Source organism: Apteryx rowi, unplaced genomic scaffold, assembly GCF_003343035.1.
Source record: "Apteryx rowi isolate R43461 unplaced genomic scaffold, aptRow1 scaffold_198, whole genome shotgun sequence".
Lineage (NCBI taxonomy): Eukaryota > Metazoa > Chordata > Aves > Apterygiformes > Apterygidae > Apteryx > Apteryx rowi.
Window position 1 is genome coordinate 486,396 of NW_020448285.1, and position 25,239 is coordinate 511,634.

At 36.5% G+C, this 25,239-nt stretch overlaps 1 protein-coding gene across 1 annotated transcript in view; it reads left to right on the forward strand.

Annotated features, from left to right (window-relative positions):
- The window catches only part of CNTN1 (contactin 1), an 85,856-nt gene that overhangs the window by 7,889 nt on the left and 52,728 nt on the right, over nt 1-25,239 (forward strand). Inside the window, exons 4-12 of the mRNA XM_026062998.1 lie at nt 2,396-2,491; nt 3,911-4,117; nt 5,423-5,519; nt 5,674-5,855; nt 7,061-7,185; nt 9,149-9,266; nt 10,914-11,064; nt 12,992-13,119; nt 15,844-16,019. Coding sequence (XP_025918783.1) covers nt 2,396-2,491; nt 3,911-4,117; nt 5,423-5,519; nt 5,674-5,855; nt 7,061-7,185; nt 9,149-9,266; nt 10,914-11,064; nt 12,992-13,119; nt 15,844-16,019 — 1,280 coding nt within the window. The remainder of the gene's footprint in view (nt 1-2,395; nt 2,492-3,910; nt 4,118-5,422; nt 5,520-5,673; nt 5,856-7,060; nt 7,186-9,148; nt 9,267-10,913; nt 11,065-12,991; nt 13,120-15,843; nt 16,020-25,239) is intronic.

The following is a 25,239-nucleotide window of genomic DNA, read 5'->3' on the forward strand; positions in this document are numbered from 1 at the left end:
TACAAAGATTCATGTTCGTTATAATTATTGAATAATAACCAAGTTGTGATTATGCAAAGAAGACATCAAGACCCAGTCAGAGTACAGAGCATTTCATAAGTGGGAAGAAAGTATACAATTATATCTTGGTAATTTGTATGACATTCCTGCACCTGGCATAGACCATTCTATTTCAGTAGTAACATAATGTTTTATATATGTAAATTGCTTATCCTATCCTGTGTCTTGAAATTTGTAGTGATGGTGCTAAACTTTAAAAGCTTACTCAGAGAACACTATAAATAAAATGTCTAGACATAAAATATAAACTGGAAATAACTACAATAATTTAAAAGCAGTGATAGCTTTTCTTTTCCTCAAACCCCTCACTGTCCATATGCAAGGCAGTATCAAATTAACAACAAATTTATTGCTAATGATTATCATTTTGAACATTTTCTGGTTTCTGTAACAGATTTTAAACATCAAGCCGTTCCAGTGAAAGCAGAGATGAAAAATAGTGGCAACTTTACAAGATGATGGAAAGGTCTGCAACAAGGGGAATAGACATTTGGGGGAGAGATCAGAAAATGTTTTGAAGACAGAAAGTAGTTGTTTAGTAAGGTCCATGCTGACAAATGGAATGGGAATATACTCAAAATGTTATAGGTTTTATATGAATTGAGGTATTGCAGACTATGCCAAGAACTTCCTTGAATTTGATTACCAGACTTGTCTGGACAAGTAGCTAATCCTTACTAATTCAGTCTGATAGATTCACTTTCTTCTATAATAAATAAAATTTGGTTGAATTAATTGTGAGCTAGTTGTGAACAACTGTACACATCCACCGTGTTAAAACACAGAGTAAAATTATATTGAATACTAATATCAGAAGTCCTTAGAATGGTCCACTACGATGCCTATCATGTACTGTCTAATCAAAAGATCCAACCAGTCACTGTAAAGATCTATATTATCTTCTGGTCTGTCTGAGCAGAAGAAATATAAGCTTTTCAGAAGATGGGGGAGATGTCTTTCAGTGGACACTAATATAACTCTCCTAGAGTTATTTTCATACATTTAACAAAGAGTAATGACTTTTTCTTCCTAGATTCATGTAGTCTTTGAGGTCTGACAGCTGTGATTGGCCTTGGAGGAGTCTTTTACCTGTTCCATATTTAGCGAGTGTATGTTATTGCATCTGTTAGGTTTATAGATTTATCTCAGCCCATTTGTTATGAAGTTAAGAAATTAATTATTTTTATATAATGCAAAGTGTCTACTGCATCTGATTATACATTGCAATTTATAGTGGTGAATAGTCTCTGTTTTCTACTTAATCTCTTTTTGTATGTAGCTTTGTGCTGTTTTTTCTGTATTGTTTCTGGCTGACTCCTCTTGAACTTAAGTTTTAATTAGATCCCAGAGCCAGACAATTTTAACAGCCTTGGGAATTTAGTAGAAGGCAAAGGTAGCTGCGGGCCATCTAAAAATATAAAAATATTGCATTCGTAGATTGTACACTTTGCTCTTACCATGTTATTATTTATACTGAAGTAGCATTTAGAACAAGATTCCAGTCAGGAGCTCTTTGTTCTCACTGTACTTGGTGACATGCAGGTGCTTCACAAGAGGCATTCTCTGCTTCAAGATGCTTATGGTTTAATTTCAGAGTAGTTAGACAAAACGAGAATGGTAAGAAAAAGAAAAGTGTAGTTATTGCCTAGCTGAAGGTTATTCTTTAAAGTAATAAAATAATTTGTGACATGCAACCACTGTCTTATCATTCCAGATACCATTACTGTTCTTCCAAGGTCTGTGGGATGATACATAGCTCCATGAAGGACATGCTTCTTTATTCTTTTACCACAGCCCCTTTACCTTGCTGCATGGAAGCTGGTTTCAAGAGGGTCGGCTAAGGCTTCTTGTGGGATCTGAGCCACTTCTGTCCCAAAGCCCTAGCAAAAGAGATGAGTCTGCACTCACTGTTTACCAGTCCTTGGCTGCTGAAGCTCTCAGTGAGGACAGCCAGGTCATTTCAGAGAAGCCATTTTAAGTTACAGTAAACAATTAAACTGGCATTTCTGAGAACCCAATGGAAAGATAACTTAAGACCCTCTCTCTTCCTGGGATTCCTTCTTCAAATATAGCTTACCTGCCTACTATCAGCAATACAATCTTCACTGCTTTTTTCTTTGCCGGCATTTGCAATTATGGGGAGTAAAATATTATAAGAAACCCACTGAACTTCATAATGCCCAGATTAAAACAACCAAAATGAACATTATGGGTCCACAGGTATCGGCCCAACATTGTTGCATGTCTATATTCATCTCTTCAGGGCTGAAATAATAAAAACAATTTTAAGGTAGTGAAAAAACACAGTTTTCCTTCCCCTTTTTTTTTAAACTAGACCTGGATCCCTTTCCACCTGAGGAACGCTATGAGGTTAAAGTGCGAGAAGGTGTTGGAGCAGTGCTTCTGTGTGAGCCTCCTTACCATTACCCAGGTAATTTGTCCAAAGTGCTTCATTTTCAACAGCATGAGGGTAGAAGAAAAAGGAATATTTATTTTTTAAAGTGTCGTTTAAGCTAAATGGAACAAAATATTAGTGGCATTTGCAACAGATAAAAGTATGCCTACAGTAAAAAAGGCATAAATATACCTAACTAGATTAATGCTGCTTCTTCTCTTATTTGCAAGTAGCCAACAAACAGGAGATTGTCTGGATCACTTTTCATTTACTAGACCCAAGACAAGTCTTAAGGTTAGCATGAGGTAATTTTTGCCTTGGATATATTTAATCATGGGAAGATTAAGTAACCCATTCAGTAAATGAACTGAACTGTTTAAATGTGTCGATTCTTTAAAAATTATTTCTCCAAACCTATGGCTGTGTTTCTGTCAGGGGCATGTGGAGTATAGGCCTCTTTTGTGACTCAGATGGAATTTATATAAAATGTAACTTTTACACAGCTTGAGAATCACTATTTAGGTTAGGCTTCTTTTGAATATTTGCTTGTAGTTGAACTTATGTAAAGGATATTTTTGAATTTGCAAACAGTTTTGGATCTTACAAATAACATGAATAAAACTAATCTGGATAATGGAGGGGAGGCTTGGCCTACCCTTCAACAGACCTGAATATGTATCCCTGTGTCATCCCAGACTTTCTACTGGCCTTGGACAAGGCCCAGCTTCCTTCCGCGTGATAAAATCACCACAGTAGAAATGGTCATGGACTCCCATTAAATTCATAGAACATCAGTAGGGACCCCCAGAGGATTAGAGATGAGATGAATTGCACTCTGGAAATGTCTTTCTTGCAGCATTTGCTCCTGAAGAACTCTACAGGGATTATGCCCGTAACCTCAAGCATCTCCAGTTCCATCGTGAGGGGTGAATTTGGCTGTTAGCATCTCTGTTACCAGACCTTATTTGTAAAATGATATAACATTTTGGTTTTCATATTTTGTGTCTTAGTATCACAAGTAATCTTGTGAGAGGAACTGAAACATACTTCTAGTTACAATATTCTAAGGTCACGACGAAATCGCAAGACTGACACAGACTTCCCAGCTTCTCAGTTGTGTCAGTGCAAGACTCAGCTGCACATCTCCTGTCTACCTCCCACTCTAGTTCCTGTGGAAAGGCTGGACCCAAAGGGAGCCATCCTCACTATAGCCACATCACCAGTGATCTGGACAGATCTGGACTACTGGAAGTACTACCCCAATGTTCAGTGTAGACAGCTACTAGCTGGCTACTGAGATATGTGTATTCTATCTCATATAACTGTCTTTCCTGAATAAAAGATTTATAAGCTAGAAATCAAAGGGGAAATCAATATGGAGAGTCTACCGTGGCTTAAGTAGCTGGTAATATTGCTATTGTTTTCTGATATTAACTAGAAAATATTTTCCTCCAGATGATCTCAGTTATCGCTGGCTTCTAAATGAATTCCCAGTATTCATTGCTTTGGACAAACGACGATTTGTGTCACAGACGAATGGCAATCTCTACATTGCAAATGTAGAAGCCTCAGATAAGGGCAATTATTCATGTTTTGTTTCAAGCCCTTCAATAACAAAGAGTGTATTCAGTAAATTTATTCCACTTATTCCACAATCAGACCGTAAGTATTTATTGGAAATATTGTGAACATGTAATGTTCTAACTGTTTGTATGTTGATTTTCCTCATTCATTACAATATTTTTACATATGTGAGAAGAATCATACGGCAAGTCATAAATCAGCGTTGCAGACTGGCTACTGCACGGGTGTTTTTTAGTGTTCTGCATACAAAGGTCCAAATCATTCCTATCCACAGCGAAAACTCTGTAAAGGAAATTTCCATTGATTCATTCACAAAATTTCTTTTGTATCATTGAGAACAGAGTTTTCCCCATCTCCTTCATGTGATAAACCCTTACACTCATCCCAAAATATTTTTTACCTTTTCTGATCTTGGCACTGGTTCAAAAGGGTATAAGTGGAAAGCAAAAGCTTTATGAAAAGGTTGATACAACTTCAGGAATTAAAATATTTCCAGGAATTCCCCCATGAAAAATGGAAAATGCTTTTCCCCCTATTGAAACCTCCTATCCAATGGTGGCCTAAGGTCTCTATGTCTCATGGGCCAGTCCCCTGAGCCACCTATTCGGTTCTGTGTTATTAGATTATTCTCTGCCATTCTTTATCAAAGCTCTGTCTTTTCCAATTGGTAACCAGGTTCCCTCTTGCCTTGCCACTAGAGGCTGTAAGTCACTAGGGTCTCGTGAACTGGAGATCATTAGAATTTCAGCGACCCTTTTATCTGTTAGATTTCCCATATGACAGTGAAGAACTGTGATTGAATTTGGGTAATTACAGATCAGAGATCTTTGTCCTGCTTTTCCTTGGCCAATGCCCGCCTGGGTTCTTCATCTAGTGGTACCCAGAGGAGTCCTATAGAGGTCACCAGTAGGTAGATTTGATTGCATACTGTTGCCACGTGGATTCCTGGCACTTCCCTGTACCCTCATTAAGCAGTATATTTGCTGGCTCTAGTTCCTTCTTACCATCAATATGAAATTATTGACAATATTCTATCCACTAAAAGAATCTGGAAAATAGACTGGAAAGTAGAGACTTAGACTTTTGATTGCCCACATGCACAGGACATCATCACCCTTAAAATGGAAATGAATGAATTTATGTTAAAGAATTGTGCTGTAGAAAATGTTAAGCATTTCTCTCCAAAGAATGAGTAAAACAATTCTGCCTTATTATTGAAAGTTTACTGCTAAATCAGACTTCATGTATCTGGCCGGGCAATTATGCTTTGTAAAGAAAAATTGTGTCTGGAATTTTAAGAAGGGTTTTTCAGAATTTTGGAAGTTATAATTGCTGTATTCGTTTCTGCTAGGCCATTTCTGAGAATCTCTTTTTTAATGTTAGGTGCAAAAGTATATCCTGCTGATATCAAGGTGAAGTTCAAGGACACATATGCCCTCCTGGGGCAAAATGTGACACTGGAGTGTTTTGCTCTTGGGAAGTAAGTGTGTTTTAAAATAATTGTAGAGCACTGTTTGCTTTCATATTTCAGGGAAGGAAAATATACCTTTCATTAGCAAATACTTTTCTGTACTCTCCAATTTAACAACCAGTTCTTGAGCATGCTGATTTGTACTTCATTGTACCTTTTCAAGTCCGGTTCCTGAACTCAGATGGAGTAAATACCTTGAACCCATGCCAGCCACGGCTGAGATAAGCATGTCTGGTGCAGTTCTTAAGATTTTCAATATTCAGTATGAAGATGAAGGACTTTATGAATGTGAAGCTGAAAATTATAAAGGAAAAGATAAACATCAGGCAAGAGTTTATGTACAAGGTAAGTAGAACAATTTTATTCTTCACTAGTTATGTTGCTTTTTCTCATGTTGGAAGTATCTGTGTTTTCACACTTGATGTCAGTGCTGACTCCCTGCATCATCTTGACACACTGTTATTTGAGTTAATAAACAAAATCAAAACCCATGCATTGGATGCCAGGCATAACATTCATGTATTAATTGAGCAACTGCTTGGCTTAGATGGTTATGATAACTGAATATACACCTTGACAGCAGTGTGTGTTAGCATTAATATAGTTATGCGTAGTGGAAATTATTTAATTAGTTAGGGTATTTGAACTGAAAGAACTGCCGGAAAGAAAAAGAGATCATTAGGTTTGTTATGCTTTCTTGCTTCTTCATTTTGTTTGTTTTTCCTGTCTGTCTTTTCTCTGTCTCTTCTCAGCTACAGTCAAGTCTTTATTCTGACTGCCTTTATCCCTTCCCTTCACGCATTTGGGTATATGAGGGACCAAAAAACTGTACCTTATTTCTCATAGTGGAATGATCCTAAGTAACCTGACTCCTTGACTGAGACTTATGCCACCCAACTGTGGCTTCCTACATAACATCTGAATTACCTTCAGAACATTTCTCTTCCTTTCCATTGACAGTACAGAACATGTCCTGAGTTAAGATCCTCAGTTAAGTGCTTGAACTTCAGTAGGATAAATTCAAAAGCGGTATGGGAAGGTTGTCACTGCTTGTTGTATGTAAAGCTAATAAATAGATTAATTTGATTAGTAAAAGCAATAAGGCTGGAACATTTTCAATTTTAATTTCTTAAATAACTTCTCTGGATGAAGAGAATATTTTCTTGGAAACACTTTCAGTACATTCCTGGTTTTGCACAATTTTATGTCATTTATCATTTTTATGGTGATACTGTATAATTTACACCTAGTATAATCTACAGGTGAGTGTAAGTGGTAATACCTTGTATCTCTGGAAATTCATGAATCATTATTTCAATTCCCGTTTATCTTCTCATTAAAAATGACTGGTAGTTATTCTGGGGACAACGTGGTAACACACAAACATCTTAACTTCATTCTTGCTTATATTGGTACATTGTTGAGCTACCATTATTAGTCTTTGTGTCCTCTTAAGTATCACGGAAAAAGCAGAGGAATTAATAGATCATAATGTTAATTAAATAAATCGCTGATATATTTACAAGGCACCATGTGTTTTTGTTCTTCAGCATCTCCAGAGTGGGTGGAACATATCAACGACACAGAGAAGGATATAGGCAGTGACCTCTACTGGCCTTGTGTAGCTACAGGCAAGCCTATTCCAACAATCAGATGGTTGAAAAATGGTGCCTCGGTAAGTATATTGCTATAGATAGTGCAGTATTTGTTGGTTACTAGCCAATGGAAATGACTTTTTGAAGCATGCATTATTAAAAGGTTAAAAAACTTATGAATCATAGTGATACAAATTTTCACTGATTCCAGTTGCGCTGGAAATTTAAATCTATTTTTAAACTTTTATTTCAAACTCCTCTTTGATTTTAAAATATATTTCTTTACACTATTTAATACTCAGCTCTGAATTCTGAACTTGCTGTTTGACCACCTGCAGTATGTGGATACCTCCTTTTCTCCAGTCCTTTATAAGTAAATACTATTTTCTTCTCTCTAGATAAAACAGTGTAATCAGCTTCCCTCTAAAAATAATCCTTTTTACCACATTGAACATGAATGTGTCTTTAAAACTGTAAGACAAATGGAGTCAGTGGAGACATGAGAAGAAAGACTCATTTTAAAATGATTAGTGGTGTTCCTATATCATATTAATTTTCACGTTTTTTGGTCACAGAATATTGCAAAATTCAGTTCTTTTAGGTGATGTGAAGTTTAAATGAGTGCCATTTGATAATTTAAGTTTATTGCTCCAGATTTTTTAAATCAAGTTGATTTTCAATCCAGGCATTTCAACAATGTGTTTAATATCCATTGCTTATACTGTATGATGAGCTGTTAAAGAACAAACAAAATAGAAGATGTCACACTACATCTGTTAAGCCCTGGTGACACTGATCTTGACATGCAGACAGAAAAAAGACAATGAGGTAGAGCTGTTTTGGCTGTGTATCTTAACAAAAATGTGACAGGTTGGAGGGAGAACAGAGATATCACCATCTGCCACATCTGCCACCAGAAAAAACAATGCTATTTTCTAGCTTCTATAGTTATTACAAACAAGTAATTTAAAAAGCAAATTACTTGACTGTCCCCGCTGAACTTGGCTTTCACGGACAAAATCTACATACTGGATTGCAGAAAGCAGTGTAGTTCTCCAGTAATACACCAGAAGATTATGCTGTGTATTGAAATTATGAGATGATTTCCAAATAGAGATTAGCAAAAATATTTGAATTGCGTTGAGAATGTAGCTTGTTTATGAATCAAACATAATTATTAAATTGGCATTTCATGTAGCACAAAAAGAAGATTCCTTGAAAATATTATTGAAATGTTTTTTTAAATAAAACAGTAGAGGAAATATTTTTCTTTTAATCTATTCTTTCTTCAGATAAATAGTATTCTTTTAATCTTCCACTACTCTAGGCACTCTAATTGACTCACATACAGGATTAAAGGATTTCAGCCTAATTTTCACAAGAAAAGAGAATTTAGTAACATGGTTTTTGAAAAAACAGTTGACATCTATTTGTAGTTTACAAAATATCCCATCCCATTTTGCTCATTTCTAAACATTTTTTTAGAAATAGATCTGGTACTTATTTGGATTTACCAGATGTTTTTTCTTTAAATAAACAAGTGGTCCATACTACTTCCCTGTGGAATCTTGAAAATTTTCTGTTCATCTCATAAGGATTTGGATTGACCTTTTACTATTGTTGTAAACTAATGTACATAAAATATAACATACCAAACCCTGGACATGGCAAAACAAAGCTTATGTGAATAAAACAAATTTCACTTCTTGTTTATTAGTTCTGAACCAGTAATGTGTGAATTCATATGGTAAAAATGGACTGAAGAATAGATGTTTGTAGTGTTACTCAGTTATGATTTTTCCAGAAACATAAAGATCAACACTGAATCTTTCTTTCTTTGAGAAAAGGTGAATATACTGCCACAAAGACTGAACTGTAACAAGGGGGAAAATAAAATCTCATCAGTGTCTTAATGTTATGTGAGAGACTCTTTTCTGAACACTGTCACTAAAAAAGAAAGTGAAGAACTGTGGATGGGTATGAATTCTATAGCATATGTAGTCTAAATGAAAATCTTACGATTTTCTTGATTTTATGTTTCAGTTCAGGAAAGGTGAACTAAGAATACAAAGTCTGACCTTTGAAGATGCCGGCATGTATCAATGTATAGCAGAAAACACGCATGGAATTATTTATGCAAATGCTGAACTGAAGATTGTGGGTCAGTGAGATTATTTGCTTTTATATACAATTTTGGGCTTGAGTAAGGTAGTAGTCATATTTGCAAGCATTGTTTGATAATATATTGTTGGAATAATAAAGTTAACTGAATCTAGGTGAGATGGGGCTCTCTAGTTGGGTTGTGACAATGAGCTGAAGAATCAATTTATTAATTTATGGAGAATGTTTACTGGATTTTTTTTCTGATGCTTGCCTGCTGCTGTTAGCACACAGAGAATTGCTAGCATAGAAAAGATTTAAAGTGCTTAGAGTTGCTGACTGCCCAGTCAAGCTGGCGAAACTAGTTGAGAAATGTTTTCTTTTTTGCTCACCTACACGCCTCTGTTGGTCAAACTCTGCTTTTCTGGAAGCCATGCTGCCAGTTAGTATATACTTTCTTTCACCAGCCCCTTAAAGCTCTTCATCTTCACTGTCCCCTCTCCCTTTGCCTTCTATAACCCTTTAAGACCAGCTGCAATATGGATTTGCAATACAACTGTCCCATTTGTTGGCTACATAGAGTTAATAGTCCAGTATTTTTTCCAAACTATCATCCTGTAGTAGAAACTTAGATTTTCAGATCCAGAGTGCTCAGATTTAAAACATTTTCTGACCTTTCTACTGATGTCATTATAGCAGATACATTGACTATATGACATGGACATGGCTTTCATAGGGAATTTCCCTGCAGTAGTTACCCTAGGTTCTTTCTAACTCGCACCTGCCTCCAGACTTTCCTAACAGCTAAACTATTCTTGACTTCACCAACCCACTGCACAACAATATAATACATCATCCTTCCTGCATTGCCATTTGCTCAGTAGAGCCTGGATTACCTGGAATTTAGCACTATTTGCATGCACATTTTTAAACTTCAGTGTCAATAAGATGTGGATGTCTATCAGAGTTTTTCTCTGTACTGGTGTAATTAACTGATAGCTGTATTTCCGCAAGCTGTGCACATATTTGCTGGCATCGTTAACAATGATGGAACACAGAAATGCAAAATAATTGAAGGCATTTTGTCTTGTATTCAGTTAAAAATAAAGAGAAAATTAATAAGCCAAGGTCTGACCTCAGGTACATCTGTGTGGTGCTTACTGCAGTTGTTTGTCATTGCTCTTGTACAGAGCGCAGGATTTGACACAGAAGTTGGCTAAACAGAAAACTACAAAGAGGAAGAAGGGAACAATCTTAAAGTTGCTAGACGGAGTTTAGAACCACTGAAAATTAAAACCAACTATTATTTGAAAGTATGACTAAGTGAGCAAGCTGAATTTTTACAGAAGTTGAGCTCTAGGAAGCTAAATTTTATTAGGTCTGTTAAAAAGGCCTCTGAGAGGGAAGAGCTTTCAATTGATTTCAGTGGGCTTTGATCTTGTTAGGTTAAACTTAGATGTAGATTCAGAAATCAACAGAAGGAAACCTCTGGTGTAAACTACATAATAATTTTCCTGTTTCTTTTAGAGCACCATCTGCTGCTCAGTGCATTTCTATATCATTAATATTTTTCTCGATAGTCTGAATAATGGGAATTTATATACAATCAATAGTTCTGTCATTTACCTTAGTCTTAATATTGCAAACAAATGGTGTTCTGCACAAAAGTCATTAACAGCAATGCTCATGTGCTAATTTTTCCCTTCAGCTTCACCTCCTACTTTTGAACTGAACCCTATGAAGAAGAAAATCCTAGCAGCTAAAGGGGGCCGTGTAATAATTGAATGCAAGCCTAAAGCTGCTCCTAAGCCAAAATTCTCATGGAGCAAAGGAACAGAATTGCTCGTAAATGGGAGCCGGTGAGTATTTATTGTTAGTGGACACTGTGATTCTTAAAAATGCTGCCTTACGTTTGTATTTATTCTGCAGGCTAGTTCTGACTTTTGCAGGCTTCAGGGGCAGGAGAGCGGTAAGGCAACGTGAAGCTGTCCTTTATGCTGACAGGCTGAGCACTGAAGTAGAACACCCTGGCAGCTGTAGAGTGCATGGGACAGAGTTAATACTAAATTATAATGTTTGTTCCACATGATTGCCCAAGGAATTGACTAAAATTATTTCATTATGATTCTAACAGTCAATTCAGGACGTGTAAGGAATTGATTTTATTAGTAAATCTCACCAAACCCCTAAGGAACAGTCCTTAGCTCCCCTGCTGTCTCTGCTCTGTGTCTGACACAACTGAGAGGTTTTTTTAAAATACTAGGCATGATCCTAGAATAATGCCTATATTTTAAGCAGTTAGTCTCAGCACAGAACCCAGAAGTCCATGTTAAGTGCCCAGAAGCCTTATACAATTGCACTGGAATAGCTGGATGCTTAAGAATGAGATCTAAAACTTTCTGCCCTCTAACCACCAAGGTAGTCAATAGCAAAATGTGAGGGATTGGAGATGCTTTAAGCTCTGCTCCTTCAGATGGTAGGAAGTCCTTCCCCAATACGGAATAAACCTGGTTGGCTTCTTTTTTTGAAATGCAAACCTACTTCTTTTCACGAAAGAGTACCAGAGCGTTTTGCCAAGCCAAAGTCTTGTTCTGAGCTAGTGGGGAGCCCTCTCCGTCTCTTGTCTCAAACCAGTTGTTTAGCAGAAGAGACTCTGATATTCCAGACTGCGACTGTGACTGCAAGTTACTCTGTGACCTGGTGATGAATGCCCCCACTGGGGAGGAGGAGACCTGAATTTCAATTCCCATTCCAAAGCTTATTCATGCATTTTAGAGGGAACAGTCACATGATAAAATGTGACTTGTCTGTGCATACAGCATTTGTTGCTCTTATTTGTGCAACATCTTAGGAAGAGGAACCCCAGTCCAGCGGTGTATTAGTAGATAAGAAACTGGGTAAGTGTGGTTGGTTTAAGTGTTTATGAGAAGCCAATAATCTCTATGATGCTTGAATTAGGATTCAGTTTACCTGACTTTATTCCCTACTGTGCCACTGCCCTGGTCCCTGAGGGAAGTCTCTAAGCAATACTACAGTACATTTTTGCTAATGTTAGCAAACATATATATTAGTTGTGTTATATAAAGTTATATGATGTTATATAATAATATATGTTATATAATAATAAGATAACATCTGATACCCTCATCTAAACCATAAACTTGTTATTACTTGAAGAAAGGCACTGAAATTGATATCAGAATATGGTTTTGAAAAGGGATTGTGGTGGGAGAAGTCTAGGAGATTCATTTCATTATAACATTTCTTTTCATCACAGGTATGCAAGATTTCACTTTTAGCATTAAGTCCTCAATGAAAATTAACATAATGGTTTTCTCCTAAACCATATTGTAATTCATTTTTGTATGTTATAATATTGGAAGCCACTGCTCAGAATTAATTTAGATGTGTAATTTCAGGAAAACAATAGGCCAAAATGTTACTAGCAGTGTAGATGCAAAAAGCTGATAACATACAACTTTAACAGGTATATTTGGTGTGTTGTTCATATTTCAGAATTGAATTGTGTCACAAAATTATAAGAAAAATATATGAATGACTATTAAAAAATGAAAATGCCCCTTGCTCCAACAATGTGAGCCATCTAACCATACCACAATCTATTTAAATGCTTCTGACTACAGGAGTGTTTATAAATGCAACAGTTAGACATCAGCTTCCAAAAGATATTTGTGATCTTCTAACTTATTACAATTGCTACTGAAAGTATTCCTTTCTGATATAAATACCTAACTTCCCTTGCTGTATTTTTTACATTTTTGATAGCATACGTATTTGGGATGATGGGAGCCTGGAAATTATCAATATCACAAAGCTGGATGAAGGTCGCTACACATGTTTTGCAGAAAATAATCGAGGAAAAGCTAATAGCACTGGTACTCTAGAAATGACAGGTAAACTTCTAAATTAATTTGTTTCAGAAAGTATCCCTTAATTCAAAATCACTACGTTTTGTTCCAGCATTGCACTACTTCTGTGAGCCATTTTATATCTTTCTTTTCTAATTTAGTTGCTCATTAAAGGATGAATTGTGGCTTTTAAAGCATACATCTCAATAGAAACTGTGTATGTTTGCACCAATTCAGAGACTGTATCTCAGTTTTAAGTGTTTATTCTTCTGTAAGAGATTATAAAATCTGATCCATCAATTCAGATAGCACATTTTGATGCAATCACTCAGGTTGGTAGCGTAGCTCTAACAGAGGAATGAAGCCATGATTCTGGGGCCATGACTCAGAGCAATGGGACTCTTATTGTCCTTCTTTAATTTTTCTCTCTTTTTTTTTTTTTATGGGGAGAGCTGAGACTTGCAAGACTGAAAGCATTGCAGTTAAATTAACATCCATTATATTTGTGAGGCAGGGGCATATAGTCATATAATTGCACTACTCTATTCCCTTCTTTTGGGGATATTAATATTTAACAATTAAATACTGATATCCTTAGTTGTGTATTTTAAATATGATGTCAAATAATTAAATATCCGTTGAACACAGAGAGGAAATATGGCATTCATGAACAGTTATGCCTGCCAAGCATCCAAAAGTCTCACTGATAGTAGCAGAATCATTTATTAAATGTATTTTTTAAAGTCTGTTCCAAAAATCATGCTGAATGTGGCAGCACAATACCACAATATTAATGTGCTAATGTAAGAATTAATCTATATCAGCAGGTCATATGAAAGCATTTTTGTGGCTGCTTTATTATATCAAATGAGAGGGTATTGTAAGATTTTATTTTGATTAATCAGATTTGTTTAATGTTTGCAGTTACTTTTTGTCATCTTTTGCAGTTTTATATGTCTAAATATTTCACTCAGCCATTTAATTATTTTGAAAGATGATGTAAATAAATACAGCCCCTTAACCATTGTACCATACCTTCAACAATCAGGAAGAACTTTGACATAATAAGGCCTCATGATGAAACACTTAAAATGTGTTTATAAACTGTATAAACTAGTCGTAAAGAATTTTTAAATCCTGGAGTATTCTGCTGTGGTTCATCTAAAAGGGAACACTGAAAGACTAAGATGCCTCCCTTGATCTCACAGCAGAAACAGAAGGGTCAGATGGCATATTTCAGAATTATTTTCACATTGTGGACAAGGATGATGGCTGACTAACAATGCTTTGAAAATGGTATTCTCAAACACTTTGTGTGTGGCCCGTAAAACTTCTCAGACATTGCTAAGGACTACAGGAAATTGAAAAGTTAAAACTAAAGCTGACAGGCACTGTAGACTGTGATGATTTTTCCCATAAGCCGTTTGTTTGCTGCCTCTAGACCACTGTTTCAGGGTCTCCTTAGACTGATAGAAGACTTTATGTTAACTTCTAGAAAATTACTGATGATAGAGCCAAGTCCTGAACATACAGCCACGACGTTAGAATGCAATACCTCCTTCTGTCAGGGTATCCTAAGGCCTGTTCTCGTAGCTAGGAATTTAGAGATCAGATGTGAACAGGTTGCTCTGATGCACAATGAGATATTGCATTCTCAGATATCCAGTTCTTGTGCCATACTCATATGCTAAGGATTAAACAGATTTTGGATTGCTAGACTAGGATCTGAGGGAAGAGTTTTCTCCAAGTCAGACTGACGAGAAATATTGGGTTCATTTGGAATTGTTGCTGTCCTGTGTGTGGTGGCGTGTAGTGTGCTACCTGGGAGCATTTGGGAGTTTTGCATAGCAATTCCTCTGCTAGAACCTAGATCTTAACTAGTGGCAATAGCCCTTTTCTTGTGGCTCATTATCTTCCAGGTTTTAGCATCTTACTCCCACTCTCGTATCTGTGGGAAAGACATTGTATGTCAAGAAGTGATGAGTAGATACTCTCTGGGTTTTTATTTTATGATCGTATTTGACAGCAAAGGAACAGGTCTCACTGATCCAGTGAGTCCCTTCCAGAACAGTGTTGCTAATTTGCCATACGAATTAGGTGCACGTACTAAGATGTCTAGGAAGCATCATGAAGTCTTTGCCTTTTTTTGTTTCTGTAATGATAAGCAACATTTCTGGGGCATATACAGCTTTCTTCCTTTCTCCTTTCTTCCTTTCTTCCTTTTCTTCTTTCTTCTACTCTTTCCTCTTTCATTTCCTCATGTAGCTATCTGCATGGTTTGTTATATATACTTAATATTTTTCTCACTAAATACGTTAAGTCTCAGTCTCTGCAGTGCTCTAATGGAAATCTCACATTCAGCCTGACAACTGTGCAGAACTTCCCATTTGTTAAAGAGACAGGTTTTAAAAAATAAGAAATATTATTATTAAAAAAAAGGAAACAACACAATAATTGACAGAAGATTGATCATCTACCTGAGAGATTATCAAAGAATAAAAATAGTTTTACATAGTCAGTAATATGGACCAGAGAGTGAAACATAGCCATTTTAAAGGAATAACTAAGTACAAGTTAGGCATTTCAGTTGTAAAAGTATTTTCTTTGTTCTCTTTAGTTTGGTCTTTTGAAATGTAGTTGCATGAATAGCATGCAAACCAGAGTTTGGGGGAAGAGTTTCATGTACAATCAAGCAGTTATCAGTCTGGGCTTACATTTGGATAAACATTTATTTATTGGAATTTTCCATGTTTGCTGTTAACTTCACAGAGGCTACAAGGATTATTTTAGCTCCACTGAATGTTGATGTCACCGTTGGAGAGAATGCTACCATGCAATGTATTGCATCCCATGATCCCACGTTGGACCTCACATTTATTTGGTCTCTAAATGGCTTTGTAATAGATTTTGAGAAAGAACACGAACATTATGAAAGGAATGTTATGGTAAGATACTATAGATCTTATTTAATTTGTGGAAGCCTACTTTTCTTTATTATGAATAATTGTCTTTTCTGTTTTACTTTTTCTACTGTATTGGTTTATGTCTAGAAAAATGCAGTAGGCTAAGCATATAAAATAAAGTTACAATTTAGACACCTTACAGACAGATATGCAAGATGCTCACAGGTAGACACCTGAATTCAGAAATCTGAATTGACTTAAGTATTTTGGTACCTGAGCTGAATCCCATTCTGATGACTGTAGTGTCTGAAATGAAAAATATTGAGGTCCAAATGTTGAATAATGAATATAGCTGGTAAGCAAGTAACATATTATCTTGTGAAAGGATGCATGCATATGGGTTCATTTTTACTTGCCCATGTTTTTCTGAAAAAAATTTCTGGAATTTGGCACAAGACTAGGCCAGATGGTGAGTAGGAGTCAAACAGTCTGTAAATACTGAGCAAGAAAGGTTTGTGTGAAGGCTAAACAAGCTAATACAAAAATGCTTGTTTTGGCACATAGGAAGAGGAATCATAGACCTTTTGTGTTCACATGTATGGTTATCTCTTTATAGTCTTATATCAGACTTATGCAAGATTAGTTGCAAGCAAACTTGAGTAGAAATCCTTCTTGGTTGTGTCTAATGGTGTCTAACACTCAACAACAACCTCAGAGCTGTTGCTGACGTATATATATTTATATTGCAGTTCTGGGGTTAAATGATATAAAAATCCTCAAATATAGATACAAACTCTTTACTGTATTTTAGATCAGCTCTAATTTCAGTATCGTAAAATTTATACTCTCGATCTTCAAGCCGGCACATTTTAATGCTCCCCCAAGAAGCCGGGTATTTGGAGGGAAGAGGCTGCTGAAGCCATCCGTAGCTTCTGAGAACCATGCGGCCATTGGTCAATTTCTGCTCCACCTTCAAAATTAGCTATCTTAACAGTACAGCTTACAAAGTCTTTTTCCTAGACCTGCAGTGTTATTTGATTTTCCACGAATCAAGAGATTCTTTTTCTCTCTTTATTTTTCCATATCTGTTTATCTCCACATCAGGAGATATTTCTGGCATAACTGTTTCAGCCTAATTGGGAGCAAACCAGTGCTCTGGGGTGACTGAGTTGCCTTAGCCTGCTCATTTGCTGAGTTGTTCTGAAGGTTCCTGAGAAGGCGCACTGCTCGCTTTCGGTGAGAGAGCAAGTCCTCGTCCAAAAAGCCAGGAGTAGTGTATGCTAAGACCAGCTGAAAAACATTGAAGCCCAAAGACGTGTAGCCCTTTGGGCAGTAAACATCACAAAGCCTGTGTCCAAACTCAGCAGCAGGGTACTAAGCAATTTGAAAAGTGTACTTTGTGTTGCCTTAGAAATTACAAAATGTGTAGATCTACCCTAACACCATCCAGAAAATTTCCTGTTTGTGGCTGCCAAGCATACCGCTATTGATAGGTTTAAATTTGCACTTCTGTAGTACTCAGTGCATGGGAGTACCTTGCAGAAGCTTGAACAGCCTCATAATGGCATTCTTTTTCTTTAGATAAAAGCAGAAATGAATCTGATTGTCAGTCAAAACAAGAGCTGAAAGAGTAAAGAAGATCCCTCCATTGAATGTATTCCTTGTAAAAGAACAAATTAAACCAGTCCTGTTTTTGTCAAATTTTATTTAGTCGATTGCTTTTAGCCTCTTGACAGAAGTCACACAGAGAAGCTACATTTCACTAAATAGCAAATCAGACTGAAAGAGTAGATGAATCATTGGTTTTGATGTGTAAGAAAGACGAAAATGCCTTTACCTGAGCTTATCCTGGACTGTGTAATGCAAGAGAAGAAAGACTAAACTTTCTCCATCCATAGATCATGTGTTGAACAAAAGTTTTTCTTCCAGTGGCATAAACTTTTGGGTATTGCTCTTAATAATAAAAATAAAAGGAAATTGGATAAATCATTTAGAAAATTAATTCTGAAATTTAATCCCAGTTTTATGGCACTTTCTAGCATAGTACTCAAGTGAACAAGTTGGTGGCCAAATACAGGTTTCAGCAAGTGTCTAAAGCATAAGTCTCTCTAAAGTTGATATTTAGATCCCCAGTCACCTGTTTCATCTTTCAGAGATAGCCAGTGGTTCTGGACCTCCTGATCCCAAATTCTGATTAATTCACAATATTTTAAACACTATACTGAAGTGCTGTTTTTTAAAAAACAAATCAGCCTGGCTTATTTCTGTGGGCTGGAGAGAGACACACACAAATCTGAGGGTGGTTCACTTCATGTAAGTGTCGATTCTTGTGGTGGAAATAACTGCCTTTTCCCATAGATTATTGAGATATACCCCATAGGATGTAGCAGCAGTTGAAGGGTGACTAACTCTTAATTCATTTAGATACTTAAAGTTAAGTAGGTTAAATCTAAACATCAGTTAATTTATTTGTCAGTGTATAACTCTATCCTCATGAGGGCTATTTTGTGTTTTGTTGAGTTCCTTTTGTGCTCAATCAATATAGGTGTAAATGACTGAAGTAGAGGCAGCTTCTTCATACACATTCCTGAGCCTCATTTCTGGGCTTTCAAATGCAAAGCAAGTGCAGATAATCTCTGTTCCTCTTCCACAGACAGCTCAGTCTTCATCAGTCAGTACAGAAGGGGGCAGTAGGACTGCATTCCACCTCTGGATTTGAGATTTGTCGTTATTCTGGGATTCAACACTTATATTATAGTAATAATGAACGTAGGAGAATTTTTTAAAATGTAAGAAATTCACTACAAATGTTTATATAGGATGTAATTAAGAGGAATGTGCACTTTCAACATTTCTGTTTCATTCATTTATTAGCTTATTCTTACATTAAGTTTTTTTTTTTTTTTCCCTAACTGTATGAACAAAGGTATTTTCTCCTAACTACATCTTAGACCCCTCTTGCTGTTCTCAGCTCAAGTCACTCAGTGGCAGGTTTGCTCAGACTTTCTCAGGTGCAAAGGGGTGATCTGTTGTGCATTAGACAGCAGCAGCCCGAACTGCTGTGCTTGAAGCACTGCGGTTGCCACACAGCTCTTTATAAGCATAAAAGAAAAAATATCCCATCATGAATATTACAATGACTGGATGTATCATTCATACCCTCTGTAATTTCCTCTTGATGAAGAAGCCGCATCTGTCTTCCTGATAATATCGCTATTAATTTATAGTGACAAACAGATTAACACACTGAAATTTGATATAGACACAGTACTTCAGTTCTCAAAATAATACTAATATTGTTGTTACATACACATAATGGAATGCTAATGAAATTCATGTGAATACCTGCATAAGCCTTTTTTCTTTAAATGGAAGCTTTGGTAGCTCCATCAATTGCTGAAGGCAAAACTAATTTGCATTACATTAGTGTTGTAACTCATTTCTCAAAAGAAGATTTGTCAGTGCTGTTTTGATTTCACATGGCCAAATATGACAGTGGTATTTAAAATTTAAAAAAAATAGTAATTGTTTAGTATGCAGTTTTAGGAACAGCTGTCAAATGGAGTCTTCTAAATTTTACTATTAAATTGATTGTGTTTAACTTCATGTATGGTTGTTCCTCTGATTATTTGATTGAGGAGCTAAATATTAACATATCCTTTCAAGACCCTTAGAGATATAGTGCTTGAAGTAATCTGGAAACCTCTGATGTTTTGTCATTTCTTATTTATGGAATTGCTTTTTGCTGTGTATATTTAAAGATTGATAGGCTTACTTTTAACATACATTTAAAATTTAGTATGCACTATGCAAATAAATATATTGTTTTGATTTTTTTACCAAATATTCTCTAAAGTATCTGAAAATGAAGATGTATGATTCTACTTTTACAGTCTTTTGAAACACACTAATTCATGTGTATAGATAGTCAGGAAAAGGAACTCCATAATTTAGCTTATTCCAGTCAGAAACTCAGAAACTTATACATACACTTAAAAAGAGTCCAAATGTAGACTGTAATAGCCTTAGTCACATGTAGATATGCACACAAACTTTAAAATATTTTCTGAACTATCAATATTCCTGTGTTTGCTACATTGTTAATTATTTTTTGATTTAAGGAAAAGTGAAGTTAGCTATGAGTTGTGTTAAGCAATATCAGCGGACCTGAAACATTGATATTTTTATCATCATTTTATCATTAATAAGTTAAATTAACTTGGAGTACACATATGTAGGAACTTGGCCTCCTGGCAAATAAATTTCTTTTGGAAGAATTAAAATATGGAAGATTGTTTGTGGATCTAAGGACCTTTTAGCCATTTCCAAGAAAGAGGCGGTGGTGATGATGGTACAGCAAGGCAAGAAGATGGCTTTGTCATAGAGACACTTTACTGGCTACTTGCTAGTCTCATATTAACAATGAGATCATCAAAAGAACATAAAGAAACAACTGTGTTTGGGTACCTGAGTCTGTTTCATAACTACCAAATGCAGGCTTATATCACCCCATTATGCATTCTCTGGATCATTTTAAGTACTTTCCTGAATTTGTTTGTAAGTTCTGTTCTTGGCATCTAATGTGTTTTTTCCATACCACAAAATGTGTTACCCTTATTTTTACATCAAGTAGCTAGAAGGCTTAATGCTGCTTTGTGATCATAATTTATTGAAAAAGCAGTTCTCCTAGAGATGTTGATTTCCTTTTCCCTTTGCAAAAACTAAATAAAACCAGCAAAAACAGATTAAGTTGATTAAGGTTTTGGAGCATGTAACATATGAGGAGAGCTGGAGGGAGCTGGGATTATTTAGCCTGGAGAAGAGAAGGCTTGGGGGGATTTTATCAATGAGTATAAATACCTGGTGGGAGGAGAAAGGACAACAGGCAATGGGCACCAACTGAAAAACAGGAAATTCGACGTAAAAGTAAGAAAACACTTTTTTTTTTTTACTATGAGAGTGGTCAAACACTAGAACAGGTTGCCCAGAAAGGCTGTGGAGTCTGCTTCCTTAGAGATATTCAAAATGTCTGGACTGGACAAGGCCCTGAGCAATTTGTTCCAGCTGACCCTGTTTTGAGAGGGGAGGTAGGACTAGGGACTGCCAGATGTCCCTTCTGGCTTCAACTGTTGTGTGGTTGTGTGATATTTTAATATAATTGTGTAAAAAAACATATAGTTAACTAAAATGTGTGAAATATGGTATTGAGCGTTGAAAGCAGGTGGCAGCAGTCTTCTGCTCAGTCAATACCTTTATGTGGTGGTGCACAGCATTTGTATTATGTAATATCAGCTCCTTCCACCATAAGCAGAGGCTCTTGTCTTTGAAAAACAGAGCTAAGGTAGCCTGGTACCAGCAAGAATGAGGTCATTTTAGAAAAGAATTTTAAAAAGAGTATCACTCCTGTTTTGATAAAACTTTGGGGAAAAAAAAAAGTTCCCTGAAAAAAGGAACTTTAATGCTCTGGGAAACTGGAAAATCATTTCATAATCTTTTTTTTTTTTTCAACATTTAGAAATTATTTACCTTACCAGCAGTTGTAATGATGGACTTTCCACAGAATTGATGGGGAATCTTTGCTGAGGAGTTCCCAGGCCTGGAGAGGTGCTGGTGTTGTGTAGCATTGCATCCAACTAAAAAGCTCGTGCAGAATGAGGAGTGTTGTTTAAGGTGGTGCTGACACACCTCAGTGTCAAGACTGCTCCTGCACTGGAATTAAGAGCTGCTGAATCCAAGCTGACTCTATGAAGTCAGGCTTTTGCATGTGTCCTGCAGTATTATCAGGTTCAGGGATGTTCCCCAAAGACATGCAAACGTGTTTAGTGCAGAACTGGCAGGGCTTGTTAGCTCGGGCTCTGTTCTGCTTTGAAATAGCTATACTGCTTCTGAGTCCTGTCTGTGCATAACTACCTCTGGTGTCTCTGCAACCATAGTGCAGTTAACCTGCAACAGCATTGACTTGACTGCATTCTGAAAAGTTTTTTTTGCTTATGCAAATATGAGTCAGCTTACCTTATCCATAGTCAGAAAGTACAGAAAGCTGCATGTTCTTCTAGGACCACATTCGTAATACCCTGGAGATGAGTGGCGAAAGCTACCTAACATTAAGGTAAATCACACCTGGAAGAGCCTGTTTGTTTGCTTTTAAAAGGTGGTTAGTTCAGACACCAACATCCACACTATAGATGTCTAAAATTAGGTGAGATGAACCCTAGAATGGAGACACCATTTGCCAAAAAGGAAAGTTCTGTATAACAGAAGTTTTTGTAAACTATAGAGAGTAATTTGGACTATAAAAATCCTATTAGAGAAGTAGAGCTTAATATCTGCTTGTTTTTTGTAAGTTATATTATAATTTGCAGAGAATGGTAGTTCCTTGGCTGGACGTCGTAGACAAAGATGTATTACTGTATGTTCTTGCTTCAACAGATTACTGAATAGACACTTAGTTTTACTGCTTAAATCTCTCCTTGTGCAGTTCACAGCTTTCTGCAGCAGAAAAGATAGAAAGCTTTTCATTTTAATTTTTCTTAACCACTTCCCCAGTAACCCTCCTTACGGAGTATTGAGTGTAGCTACAGTTATAGGACAGGAAATCAACAGAAAGTTTAGGAGGAGAACTGAAGAAGAAGAAAGAAAATAATATGTACATAGCAAAGCTCAGTTACCCACTGAAGAGGAAGAAGAGGCTGTATGGATTGGCACAAAACCTGGGAGCAGAGGCATAGTGAGCTCATTCAGCATGGTTTGTTGGGGACAGATGATCGTTCACAAAGCATGGCCAACTAGATCAGCTGAGCCACTGCTTTTTCTGAAAAGGAGTCCCAAGACTCTTCAGAGGCACTGTCTCAAGAATTTTCTTTCAGTGCCTTAACCTATTAGGGAGACACTCCAGACATGAGTGAGTCACATATTTTGGCTAGGTTTTGGGTAAAGTTTAGAGGAAAGAGCCTGATGGTAACATAGTGAGCATGGAATGAGAAGGATGGAGTCAGTGATTAAAAGCAAGCAGGGGAAGGAAAGCAGAAGATGTAGTGCTGAGGGTGAAGCCAACAAGCAGTTAGCTCTGACAGAAGTCATTGAGGAAACCTATTATTAATCCTCAGTGCTATTTCCAGCACAATGAAGTGTAGTCTATTTAGAAGGAATAAGACATATGCCAACTACTGTGCTAGAAAGAAGAAGAAAATACCGTTAAAAATCAGTTCACTGTAATTTTATGTGCTTTTGAGATTTCACAAACTGCCAGAATCCATGTACCATGCCTGGTTCGATAAGCAGGAGCTCAGAAAGCCAGATGTGTTCAGTGGTACTCATAGAAATGTAGCTTGCAGTTTATTGTGGATTTGCATCATCAGCCATAAGAGCGTGAGCCATGAGTATAAGTGAACAAGTACCTAAGCTTTTTTTGCTCTTGGAAGTGAAATAACAGGGGCGCCGGTACAAAGCATAGTATCCCAAGGCATTCACAGTGGAATGTTAAATGGGGAAGAATAATATATTTGTTGGAAATATTTCCCAGTCCACATTTCAGGGGTAGAATTAGCACCATACTTCTTTTACATACAAATATAGGTCACTGAAGGAAGAGGTTCTTCAGTGGGAATGACTGTCCATTAGCCTGCTGTTTTTTTTTTTATTTACCCACAGTTTTATGCCAGCTATGGCTTATGAAACAAAGTGAGATAAGCTCTTCCACGAATAGGATCCAGACCATAGAACTGCATTGATTTCTACCAAGTGAGTTCTGTTAGTACAAAGGGCTTGTTAGCTTCATGCTAACATAAGGTCCTTCACTGTCTCTGAGGTCCTGACAGGAGAGGATAGTGCTTTCAGTCAAAAGACTAAGTCCCTGTGACTCATTTTCAATCACATAGAGACGTTTTCTGATAGCTTTTAGTAGTTTAATGCACTGGCAAAGGTGAGTGTCAAAAGAGAAGAGATCTTAGAAACAGATCATGCAGTGCTATTTTTGACATCACTATTAGAGCATAAATATAGGTTTCATATGATGAAAGTCTTAGCTTTAAACTTGAAAAATATCTGAGTGGTGAACCACAGATACACTTGGAACATCCCTGAATACTTCTATCACAATTTCCAGTCTGTGATTCAGTTTTCTCTGTATTAAGGAAGGCATTTTTTAACTCAGCCAAGCTGAGGTTTTTGAATGAAAACATACAGTGCTTTCATATCTAATTTGTGGACAGAATCTGCTGATGCCCATGTTCTTTATGTGCTTTGTAAGCTCTTCTTTTGCCACCAAGAACCTAGGCTTCTTATGAAGTATGGAAAGCTTTATCACCAACTGCCTAAAACCTTGCTCCAGGAGAGCTTCTGAACCAACAGGATACAATACTATGTCTATGGATAGTTTATTTTTGCATTACATTACATTTTTGCATCTGTTTTTCATCATTTAGATTTTCACAACCAAGTGCCCATAAGGGAAATTAATGTTAGCAACTGTATGGGCACACGATTAATAAATATAATGAAGTGCTTTAATTAAAGTGCTAAAATAGGAATTAATGACTACTAAGACTATTAAGGATTTATAAATCATTTGTATTGAAGTAATAATATCATCATGAGTATTCTGAACTATGCAGATTTTCCAGACTTTATTGGTTTGGACCAACCCTGCTTATGTTTATTTGCAGATCAAATTGCAAGCAATACTCAGAGATTCACAGACATTATGGTTCTTTCTAGAATGGCAATTAGTGCTAATAAACTAAAGGTTTATACAGAGTACTAAAGTAGAGAACTGGTTCTCGCTTTTATTAAATCAAAAACAAACAAACCAAAAATCCAGGAACTGAAAATTCCAGGAGTCTGAACTTCTGCAGCTTCTTTGTTGTTTTTTTTTCTTTTTTTTTTTTTTGAGGACAGAGAAGCAGGTATTTGCCCTACTCCCACTGAAGTACTGACATGATTTTCCTTACTGAACACTGTAGACAGCATTGCTTAGCCCATGACAGATGAAAAGGGCTTACATGTGGTTAGTCAGCCAGCCAGCCTGTATTCTTTTACGTAGTAATCCCCATAGATTTTCAAAGGATGGTGTCCTCAAGGGCAATCCCCGTGGAATTCTCATGAATGAATAAAATGTAACAAAAACCAAATGCTGCTGCTCTGGATTCATGTCTTGTCTGTATCCTACTTTCACTTTGGCAAATTAAACTAAAAGGCCTGTCATATTAGTTTTGAGTGAAACATGCTAATACATGTATGTCTTAATGTGGACATAGTTTGGTAA